At 47.6% G+C, this 12310-nt stretch overlaps 1 protein-coding gene across 2 annotated transcripts in view; it reads left to right on the forward strand.

The window, feature by feature from the left end:
* LOC135906052 (protein argonaute-2-like) overlaps positions 1-11926 on the forward strand; it is a 36880-nt gene extending 24954 nt beyond the window's left edge. For both annotated transcript variants that reach the window (XM_065437204.2, XM_065437211.2), the window contains 5 exons: positions 4266-5375; positions 6407-7330; positions 8323-8550; positions 10973-11319; positions 11767-11926. In XM_065437204.2, coding sequence (XP_065293276.1) covers positions 4266-5375; positions 6407-7330; positions 8323-8550; positions 10973-11284 — 2574 coding nt within the window. In that variant the 3' untranslated portion in view covers positions 11285-11319; positions 11767-11926. The remainder of the gene's footprint in view (positions 1-4265; positions 5376-6406; positions 7331-8322; positions 8551-10972; positions 11320-11766) is intronic.
* Positions 11927-12310: the final 384 nt, after the last annotated feature.

Raw genomic sequence — 12310 nt, forward strand, 5'->3', positions numbered from 1 at the left:
CATATGTGAACGCCAGATACAGTTAACTGTTAATCGGCTCGCCAAATGGGCAGACGAAAACGGGTTTAAATTTAGTGCAGAAAAGACTACCTGTGTGTTGTTTTCCCGACGAAGAGGGCTATGTCCTGATCCTTGCATTACGATGAATGGGAGAAGCCTGGTAATTAGAAAGGAGCAAACATTTTTGCGTGTAATCTTCGATACCAAGCTAACCTTCATGCAGCATTTAAGAGTTGAAGCTGAAATGTGTTAAAACAATGAACCTTTTAAAGATTTTATCTCACCAGTCGTGGGGAACAGATAGGCACTGTCTCCTATTTCTTTTTAAAAGCCTTGTGTTGTCACGCATAGACTATGGATGTATTGTTTATCAGTCGGCTTCAAAGACGGCACTTAAGCTACTCGATCCTATCTATCACTTAGGTATCCGCCTAGCACTTGGTGCCTTTCGTACGAGCCCTGTCCAAAGTCTCTATGCAGAGTCGGATCAGTGGCCACTGGCTTATCAGCGCACATATCTCGGAGTCACCTGTGCAATAAAAACGATGTCGCTAAAACAGCATCCATGCAAAGCACTCATAAATGATCTGTCCACAAATCAGTTTTACTTAAACCAGCCTTCTCACGCCCCGCCGTTCTCATTAGCGGTAAAATCTGTTGCGGAAAAACTTGCAATAGTTTTCACAGATCTGCAAGAAAGTGACTATGCTGAACCCATCCCACCTTGGGAGCAGTGTCCTGTCACTTGTGACTTGTCCTTTAGAGAGCTTAAGAAAAAGAGTTGTCCAAGTGCCCTCATCCAGCAACATTTCATGGCTCTTGAAGACAAGTACAGATCTACTGCATTTTTCACCGATGCTTCAGGGTCTGCAAATTCGCTATCATGTGCAGCCCATGGCCCAAACTTCTCCAACACTAAAACCTTGCATAAACATAGCATCATCTTTACAGCGGAAGTGTACGGTATTCTGATCACTATTGAGTATATAGCACAGCACAAGATAAAAAAGTCTATAATATACACAGATTCGTTAGGCGTTATCACAGCTCTGTCCTGTGGCAAAGCCAGCCGAAACCCTGTAATTAACCAGCTCCTTAAACAGATCCCCGTAGCGCATAAACAAAACCTTGCTCTTGTTGTATGCTGGGTGCCAGGCCACTCTGGGATCGCAGGCAATGGAATGGCGGACAAAAATGCTGGAGAAGCGGCTCATCGGGATACAATTGATGTAAGCTTGGTACCTGGAGTAGATATGAAACCTGCGGTACGAAAAGCGCTCCATAATCATTGGCAAGCTGAGTGGGACAAGGAAGTTGAAAATAAGCTGCACCTGCTTAAACCGCAATTAACCAAACCTTTCCCACTGAAGCTTGTAGACACACCGAAGTCACCCTGGCACGACTCAGAATAGGACACATTTATGGCACACACAAATACCTTTTGACTGCAACTGACCCACCGACGTGCACACGCTGCGGTGAGAACTTAACCGTCCTACATGTCCTCATTCAATGTCCCGAACTTCACCGAGAGCGAGTAGCTCAGTTTAAGGAACTCTACACACACCATATACCAACCCATCCCTCGATGTTCTTATTAGAGGGTGCACTTTTTAACTTTAAGAGTGCTTAATTATCTTGCTCAAGCTAACTTTCTAGATATCATCTCATTCCATCCTAACCATCAGATTGTGCCTCGCAGGTGAGGTACAATCTGATGCAAAAAAGTATGTCCGAGCTCTCTTGCACTTCTTGCGTGAGCAAGAATTGTACAGCAAGGGTCTCGGTCAATCCGCAATAATTTACCATGTGTGCCTATAACCAATGCATTTAAGACTTCATATTTCTCTTCATAACTATATTAGAATTCATTCACTAGTATATATAGATTTGTCTTACGTGTAGGCCTTTATACAACCTCTATTTTAAGTCATAGCACTAAACCCACAATTTTACTAAACGAAAACACATGTCCTGGCGCTCTTTGGCCTTAGATGCCCTTGCGCCAATAAACTTCAATCATCAATCAAGAACGCATTTGGCGACATTGAAGGTGGCGATCAAGTAGCTATGGTCTGCGTGCAAGATACCTATAGTAGGTGACAACCTAATAATAAATCAAAATCATTAACCATTCCACTCTGCGAAGGTAGTTGACCAGCGAAGCTGTTTAGCACACGACACGGAGGTAACGCAAAATTTTGAACACAGGTACGATCTCATTTAATGTGATGGTGGGTGGTAATTTTGAGAACTAATACGCACACTCCCTTTTTGTCTTGGTCAGTGGCCATTATTTCACTCGCACCTGCAATCACATTCTTTGATAACGTCGCGTCGATGTGCGTACGCTGCTGGTTGGTCGGTGTGGCCTGATCGGTGTGACATCGCAAGAGATATGTCTTCAACACGAAGCGCGTAAACCGCTCCCTTTTCGGTACCGACACACCCATATTGAAATCACCGACAACGACAATAGGGGTAGGGTCATCGCAGCTAATTCACCTAGAATGAGTAGCCATGAACCTTACGGGACGATGAGCCATTTCATGTTTTTGCTCGCTTACGGGGGTAGGAGCCATTGTTCGCGGGGCTATGAGCCATTGATGATGAGTTTTTGACATGTTGTTCTTTTATGTTGTATGCGTGATTAGAAAGAATTTGAGCACTGTTCGCTTCACTTTGCTGGATGCTTGTAGCCTCGGCCTTACGGGGCTATGAGCCATTGCATTTTTTGCTTGCTTACGTGAGCATGAACGCTTACGGGGGTATGAGCCATTGATGTTTATAGTTTTTATTCACGGAGAACAAAATGCATGGAACGCTAGCCATATACATTTTCGCTGTAGAAAGGTTCCATGTACGCTGCCGGAACTCGAACGCAATATACATGCATGAATATTGCATCAGCCAATGGTGTTCGTTCACTGCCGAGACTTCATGCAAATTCACTAGTCTAAAACGTCTTCTGCGTACAGTGCTGTCTTTCGCTAACTGGTTTTCTGGTTAAACTTGTACGTCTTGGCAAATTTTGTGGTGATCCTGACATCAGCGCTATTTATGCTATTTCAAGATGCTATTTCAGCTTCCAACAACGCGCTTTTATATTCCATTAAATGTGGCACTTACATTAGCAGATTAAATTTGTTAAGCTGTGACCGGACGCCGCCTAACTCCTCTCCTTCAGAGAGGCCAAAGCAGCTGCGCTGTGGTTTTGTGAACGCATCTCATTGTAATTCTTACGTTGTCACCGACTATAGGAGATCTTACGGCTTAAGAAATCTCCGGCGTTTAAAGTGCGTGAAGATTGCTAGCATATTTATTCCATGTGATTCACAAGAACAAGTTTAAACGCCGATACAGATAGATGGATAACGTTAATGATTAAGCAATGCCCGGCCCTGTAACGTCGTGTATCAAACGGCCTTGTACGAGTCAGCTTAATTACGCCACATACGCAGGCAACCACACTGCACCCCTTACAGTGGCTATGAAAGACGTAGCACAAAGTGGCCTCCGAGGTCGGGTGAAGCGCTCTGTCTCGCGCTGCATCATATCGGAGGAAATACACCAAGTGAGGGACGTCCCCGCCGTCTTCAAATACTGCAGGAATGGTTGTGCGGTGCGCTGTATCGTAGACATTTGCGATGATACGAAAGCAGCACGCCGGACGTCAGAACTCCTTTCGGGCGACCTCTGTAATTTCGACGAGGACTGAGCTTGTTCTCCAGCCGGTGGTCGCGGCGAAAGTCCCTCTGAAGCGGCAAAAAGGAATTCTATGAAAATGCACAAGCCGGAGGACGCTTCATTAGAGGGGCGGATGTCTGTCTTATCATTACTCACGTGGTCAACGAAGCTTTTTTTTTCTGATTTGTTGCATGTGAAGGTACTTTTGCGCCGCAAAAATTGATTAGCTAAATAAAATTACTGCCTGTAAGCTAGCGTGAAAGTAAAGCCAAAAGGACGGCAGCTTTGTCTAAAATCTTTGCATAGTTTCCGAATTTATACCGCGTGCGGTTTACCGAGTATGCCAGTATCGACAATGGTAGACATATGCCGCTTTGTCCAACTACAATGCATTTAAAATGTTGCTTTGCGTGTGTTCTCAATCGTCGAAGGAAAATCATAAAAGGACTATGCTAACAATTATCTCTGTACCGACTGTCTTGCGCCAGCAGTTTGGTATATAACACTAATACGTTTACTGTCAAGCTAACACTCTATTAGGTCATCAGATTGGTGAAACTTGCTTAACTGTGTCGCAGGAGTTGGAACGGTCACTCCCTTCACACTTTCCACGGCGTCCCGCACATGGAAAGCTAGGACGGCAGATCCAGTTGATCGCCAATCACTTCAACATCGACATCCCCGATGGCAATGTGTATCACTATGACGTGGAGATCTACTCCGCGACCTCCGCTGGTGCCAAGGTGCCTGAGCAGAAAAAATACCGCTGCCTCAGCACCAAGATCAACCGCATAGTAATAGAACTGCTCGTCGAGAAGTACCGACAGGACCTCTCCAACTGCATACCGGCTTTCGACGGCCGCAAAAACCTGTACACGAGGCGCCAACTACACTTCCGTGAGCGCACGTTCTCCGTTGACCTGAACGAGGACCAGAGGATCCAGAACTTCGTCGTGAAGATCCAGTACGCGGCCACAGTCAACTTGGACGCTCTGCACGCAGTTTACCAGAATCGCGTCAACACCGTGCCCCAGGAGGTGTTGCAGGCCATTGACATCGTCTTGCGCCATGGACCGTCCATCAAGCTGACGCCCGTCGGTCGGTCTTTCTTCAAGGCACCACCACCGCACGAGCTAAACGCGCTGGGCGGTGGCCGCGAGGTCTGGTTCGGCTACTACACGAGCGTGCGGGCGGCCCAGTGGAAGCCCATGCTGAACGTTGACATGTCGGCGACTGCCTTCTACGAGTGCATGCCCGTCATCAACTTCATGTGCAAGATCTTCAGCGACAGTCGGCGCGAGATGCAGCCCGCTGACTTCAGAACGCTTCGCGACTTCCACCATGCACGGCTCAACAAGGAGCTCAAGGGGCTGCGCGTCAAAGTCACACACCTGCCCTACCCGCGCAAGTACAAGGTCGTGCGAGTCACCAATGAGTCAGCCAAGGAAATCTTCTTCGACCAGGACGGCACGAGAACTTCCGTGGCCGAGTACTTCCAGAAACGTTACAGCCGCCTCCTGTACCCGCACTTTCCCTGTGTGCAGAGTGGAAGTGTCGAGCACCCAGTCTTCATTCCCCTCGAGGTGTGCGAGCTGGTCGAGGGCCAGCACTGCCGCAAGAAGCTGGACGAGAACCAGACCGCTGAGATGATCAAGCGCACGGCCAAGCCACCGTTCAAGCGCTTCCAGGTATTGTTTACAAGTGTATACATTCCGCGAAAAAAAAAAAATTGAAACATAATGCTTAGATGGATTACACTAGGAATTTCTGCATTTTCCGCCTTAATTAAAAAAAAATTTAATTTCCCAAATCTCTGTATACAGGGTGCTTCTACGATTAATTATCGTAAAATTTAAGAATGGTTCCCTTGAATTAAAAGGACGGTTCCTTCGGAGACGTCAGTGGTGGCGACCACGAGGTGACGGGTGATACATGGTAATGAGTTGCTAATTAGCAAAATTTAATTAAATGGCTTTTAGGCTTTCAGTTTCAGCGGGCTCTTCGTAATTGAGAAGTTGAAGCGAGCTTTCCGGACAAGCCATATCAACGTTTGCATCAAGCAAAATGCGATTGATGTTCTGCTTACAAGTCAATCAGCAGCGGGCAACTGGCCAGTGCGCTCCTGGGCGACTTCAGCAGAACGTCGCCTCGAGGGGCGCGCTTGCTGCAGCCTCTTGTTTGTTACGCGCGCTCTCCGAGCCGAATTTCGTCGTGCCGCAATTCTGCGGGTAATCGAATTTTTCTAGATCCAAAAGTTGATATCGTTTGTACGGAGAGCTCGTTTCAATTTCCCAATTACGATTAGCCCTCTGAAACAAAGCGTAAATGCCAATTAACGTTCTTTTTAATTAGCGACAGATTTATCGCCCATGAGGTCATGGTGGTCACCAGTGATGGCATGCCTCCGACGGTGCCATGTTTTTGTTTCAGAATGGCTATTTTTAAATGTTACTCCATCTTCGTAGGATCACCCCGTATAGTATCCCAATAGTATAGGCAGCTTGAAACACCTGAAATTCCCATTTCTGCCAACTAAACAGAAATTAGCTGAACATTGTAAGCCTCTTAAGAAAATATAATAACCTTCGTATACAAGGGTCAGATTGTTTGCTCCATGAAAGCTAGGCTGTTGGCCATACTAGTCACTGTCGCCAAGTGCAAGTTCGCCAGAGTAAGTTTTCGCTTTCCCAGCTCATAGAAATTTTGTTCCGATTCGCAGGAAATCCGGCAGTCGGTGCGCGACCTGGTGAACAGCACCGAGGATTACCTACGCGAGTTCAACATCAAGATCAGCACCGACCCCACCCAGCTCAAGGGTAGAGTGCTCGAGCCGCCGTCTCTGGTGTTCGAGAACAACTCCGTCAGCAAGCCGCGCGAGGGCACATGGGATCTTCGTGGCCAGCACTTTTACAAGCCGGCCACCATGGAATGCTGGACGTTGGTCACTCTGAGCCGGTTCGCGCAGCGCGACCACCTTGATAACTTCGTCAAGATGCTTATACGCATCGGCATGGAACTGGGCATGCGCATCGAGCAGCCGGTCGAGATCTCGGCGCCCGACCACAACCGGCGTTCCATCCGCTCCATCCTCGGAGAGCAGCAGGAGAAGCATAAGAAGCTGCAGATGGTCGTCATTGTGATCGCCAAGACCACCAACTACGCCGAGATCAAGCAGGTTGCGGAGACCGAGCTCGGGCTGCGCACTCAGTGCGTGCTGGAGAACAACGTGGTGAAGAAGTGCAACGTGGCGCTCGTGCAGAACCTGTGCCAAAAGATCAACGCCAAGATGGGCGGCACCAATAACAGCCTGCTGGCTCAGGAGAAGCCCACGCTGTTCCAGAAGCCCGTCATCATCATCGGCGCCGACGTTTCTCACCCGTCGCCCGGCGACAGGATCCGGCCTTCGATCGCCGCCTGCGTCGGCAGCCTCGACTCGATCCCCTCGAAGTTCCATGCCACCGTGCGCATCCAGATGGAGCACGCCGAGGCCAAGGCTCGCGTCGAGATCATCAAGGACCTCAAGGAGATGATGAAGGACATGCTGAAGGCCTTCTTCCGTGCCACCAGGCACAAGCCGGAGCGAATCATCTTCTACCGCGACGGCGTCAGCGAGGGCCAGTTCCTTGAAGTCCGCAACCGCGAGGTGAGCGCGTTCAACTTGCAGATCGGTGCGTCTTTCAAAAGGACTACCGGAGAGCGAAAGCATTATATTGATGCGAAAAGAGCCACACGACCTTCTTGCTAGTCGAGAGGCAATGATCTGTCTCCATAGCTGCACACTAAATGCTTGAATTGTGGTACGGATTGAGACCAGAATCCGTCTCGCTGAGTAACCTTCGTTTGCCAAGGGGCGTATACGTGCTCTGGTGTTAGCGCTTGACGCGAGCTTCAGGGCTCAACACCGCACTTCTCTGCACGATGAATAAATTTCCTGCTGATCGAATCAATCGTAAGTTTATCATTGTGAATGATAGGGACATATCGATTACTTTGAGTCATTGCGAACCGACTTACTTTTTTCATTCCGGCAGAATTTTGCAACTTTGCAATAGCACAACCGAATATCCAGAGATCGAGGCTCTCTACGTCATAGTTTCGTGCAAGAACACTTGACGGAAATGCATAAGCATGGTTACTAGGCCAGCCTGGAAATGAGTTGACTTTCAGTTATCACATTCAGCACAATATTGCGCTCAAATGTAATAATTTGCAATGATTATGCCTGCGCGCAGAAAAATGTTACTGCTTGGAATTGTTGGCTATATATAATGAATGCGCGCAAAGCCTGTTAAAGCCACCAGATTGTCTCAACTGAGCGATCATTGTGCAGATTTCACTAAATTTTAGATGGGAAACTCTATTCATCGTTATTGCGCTATGCACACTAACGGGCACGAGACTGACTGGGAACGAAAAGACAAACTGACATGAAGAGCGCCCTTTTTCGTCAGTTTTTGTCTTCGTTCCCCGTCAGTGTTCAACTTGTCCCCGTTGATGGGCATAACCCAATGACAGTGAACACACGCCAGCTAGCTGTATCCATCGCTGTGCTGAAAGAAACTTGGCGTTACTTCTTCCGCCGTATAAAAGATGGTGACCTAGATTGGCGTGTCATCACGTCGACGACCCTCGCAGGTCAGCGCCATCCGGCTGGCGTGCAAGGAGCTGTCCCCCAACGAGTCGTACGAGCCGGCGCTCACCTTCATCGTGGTGCAGAAACGTCACCACACGCGCTTCATGCCGGCCAGCGACCGCGACGGAGTCGGCAAGTTTCGCAACGTCCCGCCGGGCACCACCGTCGACTCGGTGGTCACGCACCCACTGGACTTCGACTTTTTCCTCTGCAGCCACTTCGGCATCCAGGTAATGACTGGAATGTCTTTTGCGAAGGGAGGGGGTCGTTTATTTTTTCGGCGCACCTCGCGCGAAGCGTTTCACCAGCGGGTTCTTTATTTTACTCGTGGGCAATCTTTAAAGCTGCCCGAAGACAATTGTACTTACGCTAAACGTTTTACCTGAAAAAAAGAAAGTCATTGTAGTGCAAATAAAACGTTCAAAGAACAGATTCCATGCGCGCGAGTTACCTTGGACACTCGGTTCGCGGAAGGTACTGCCACTTTTGCGAAGCTCTTTGCCCGCGGGCATCAAATGCCGTGGTGTAGCCGGGATGAAGAATACAGGCAATACCAACTCTAGTTTATGAACAACACTAACAGTGCATCTGAAGAGGGATGCAAGCACCTTGGAGAAAGCATGCGAAAGGGCGCTACGTGATGCGGTGTCGAATCGCAGATTAGACTTTCAAAAGTAGATTGAGCGGCATACAGATGTGTCACTGACACATCGTATCTATTTCCAGTACCATCAATGTATAGTACACACAAAAAGTAACTTCGTACAATATTTGTATAGTAGGCTTGATAGCGCATTTTTAAAAGCCCTTCGATCAGCATATGGTGGCGGGTAATGGTTCCAGTCCCTTGCGGTTGTAAGAACTAATGATTGTGAGCATGCAGTTGTTCAAAAATGTGGTACGCTACCCTTACGGGGATGATGAAGGCGATGTGAGCGCAATGGTGCTGTAAGTACAAACAAGGAACGAAAAGCGGGGTTGTGAGAGTGCACTTTGGGAGAAAGACAAATTCGTTAGTGCCTTCTGCGACGGGCTAGGGAGGGAAGATTACGAGTGTGGCTTTCATTTCTGTGACGCTATATAGTAGTGCGATGATAGTTGTCTGAGAACAAACGAGCGTACGTAAATTTGTACTGCTGCCGCAGCCTGTATTAGTACATTGTTATGCCTGTCCCGTACTGGCGAGGTGTATTCTAGCTCGGGTATACAGCATTGGTAGTGTAAAGCATAACAATTTTAGCCACAGTAGGGAAATGTAGATGTTTTTTTTTAAAGTAGCTTAAGATTTCGTTCACTTCAGATAAGAGATCGATATGTTGCTTCCTGGACGAGTGGCCCCATATGAAAACACCAAGGATGTGGTTTGCAGGGAGTTATTGCTAAGGAAATACGACGGCGAGACATCACGCCTAGTTACGCGCATGCTTTTGCATTTATCACTATTTAGCGCCATGTGCCACGTGTAGTTGCACTGAGTCAGGTTATCTATGTCATTCTGAAGTAATATCACTTCCGAATCGTTAGTTACGTTCCGACGAATAACACAATCGTCATCGAACAAACTCGGGAATAAATGTTATTAGGCAAATCGTTGATATTAATTAGAAATAAGAGAGCCCAGTACTGATCCTCAGACGCATAAAGTAAAGCTAACTTGTGGTTATTGATCTTTAGCGTATTCCAAGAGCTTGTCGCGCTAGCTTTTAGCATGTTTGAAAGTATTTTAAAAATGAAAATTTGCTACATTTCAACGTTGAATAAAGAACACGTTGAAGCGACTGTTTTGTAGGATAACCAACCAGAAAGTTCTCGAGATTTTCGCTCTTAGGAAAAAAAAAGGTATTTTTGTTAGCAAGTCGGTTTGTGTACCTGTTGTACCAAGTTGTATGTTATTTGGATATATTTATAGTCATACATACATATTTCTGAATTGGGTTAGAAATTGTTGTCTTAAAGACATTCTAATTGCTCTCTACATTCATGACCATATTTACTAACCATATACACCGTACAATAAATAAAACACCTCAAATGTTTCAGCGCAAACTCGTCCAACAGGATTTGCTATAGTATGAAAGTTTACGGAGGTCCAACGCCCATTTTGGAATCTGATCAAGGGTTAAACAAATTTTTCGTGACGCACTTAAATGCTATAAAACTGTTAATCACCTCCTACGCGTGTGGCGGCATAACTATTACGCACCGGCCCGGCAAGACGGGAAAACCACCACCATGCAACCGCGGTTTACTGTGTCCGCGATCGGTTTCGGCCCATTGTCCCGCCGTCTTTGGGGTGAAGCAAGTTTACTTTTGCACTGTCTGTACGATCGGTCCACATGGCATGAAGCCCATTGAGTAGATGCGCCAATTAAACCCCGAAAAAAAAAAGGCGTAGCTATATTGGTTTTATAATGAAGGAATTATGTGCTTGATGGCGTATAGTTGTTGCCCTGAGCATGTTTAGGTGCCGTTTGTTGAATCGCTGCGCAGTTCCCTGGGAAACAGCGCTCTCTAGAACAGATCTGCAGGAGTAGTAGACACGTGGCTACGTATACGGGTATACCCGCTACGAGTGTATGAGGCATCGGCGCCAGCACGCAGCATCGGCCAGCCGAGTCGCCTTGAAATAAATGCCTCGCGTGATGTTCGCAGGGCACCAGCCGCCCTGCACACTACTACATCGTGTGGGACGACTCGAACTTCACCGCAGACGAGCTGCAGAAGCTCAGCTACTACCTTTGCCACACGTACGCCCGGTGCGCTCGTAGTGTGAGCATCCCAGCACCCGTCTACTACGCGCACCTGGCCGCGTTCCGGGCCAAAAACCACATCGTCAGCAAGGTAGACATATCCAGCTCCAGCAGCGACTCATCTGGGGGCAGCGGAGACAACGTTGCCACCAGCCAGTATGTCGAGGCTGTGCGGGTCCTGGACGCGCTCCAGACCTCCATGTACTTCGTCTGAGTTGCTGCTGTTGCCGCCCGGCAGTCTGCGATTTGGTGTGTGTGAGGCAAACAACGTGTTCTTGCATCATTCATACTACAACTGTTGCTTACAACGTATTCATTCAAGTTCTCTCTGCTGTAGTAATTGTAGACCGAGAACAGCGCAGACAATTATGTCGCGTCATCGTGCTCTTCGAAAGTGCAGGCACCGGGGGCGTATATCAAGCGCACGAGCAAGCTTGTTCTCCGGCCTGGGTCTACCTACTTTAGCTCGCATATCTTAAAAACAATGGATTTACGCGAACGGCGCCCACTTCATGTTTGTTAGCGTTCATGCTAGTGACAGGCATGTATTTTTTCGTTGTGCACAAACGTCCAAGTTTCATTTAACTTAATCGAGATCAGTCATTCGCTGTTCACTCGCATAAATGAGTGGTAGTCAATCACGTACGGTTGCAATTAAGGTTACGTGCCCTTCATTGTGACATTCCTTTGTTGCAGGTTTCTCCGAGTGAAGTTCTCTCCCGGATTCTTCTGTGTGCCCGGTTGAAGGCGTAAAACGTCGTTGTTTTTGTTTTCTTTTTGTGTTGTCTTTTTTTCTTTTTGTGTTGTCTTTTTGTTGCAAACAAGTCAGACGCAATAAAGTTTACCAAAACCAAAATGCCGTCCTGCAAACCAATAATTCTCGCATCTGGCTGGGCACCCTGACTGCACAGGCGCAAGTGTGCCGACAGCCGGATCCTGAATGTCTTTGGAGCAAGGACGAAAGAAACAACTGCCAAGTTTCAACGAATATGTATACATATAGACGCGCTACACTCTGAAATGTTAATACATGATCGTATCCATCTTAAGTACATACCTGCGATCATAATCTGACTTCCCCTCTTACAAACTCGCAACATGTACGGTCAGCCGCAAAAGTTTTCGGGATCTGCAATGAGTGGCGGAGCGACGCAAAACTCCATTGCTGCGCCGACCGCCGTTACACAGCGTATAGTCGGAGAAACACACCTACGTAAAGCGCGGACACATCGAACCGTGT

Source organism: Dermacentor albipictus, chromosome 1, assembly GCF_038994185.2.
Source record: "Dermacentor albipictus isolate Rhodes 1998 colony chromosome 1, USDA_Dalb.pri_finalv2, whole genome shotgun sequence".
NCBI classification, from domain to species: Eukaryota; Metazoa; Arthropoda; class Arachnida; order Ixodida; family Ixodidae; genus Dermacentor; species Dermacentor albipictus.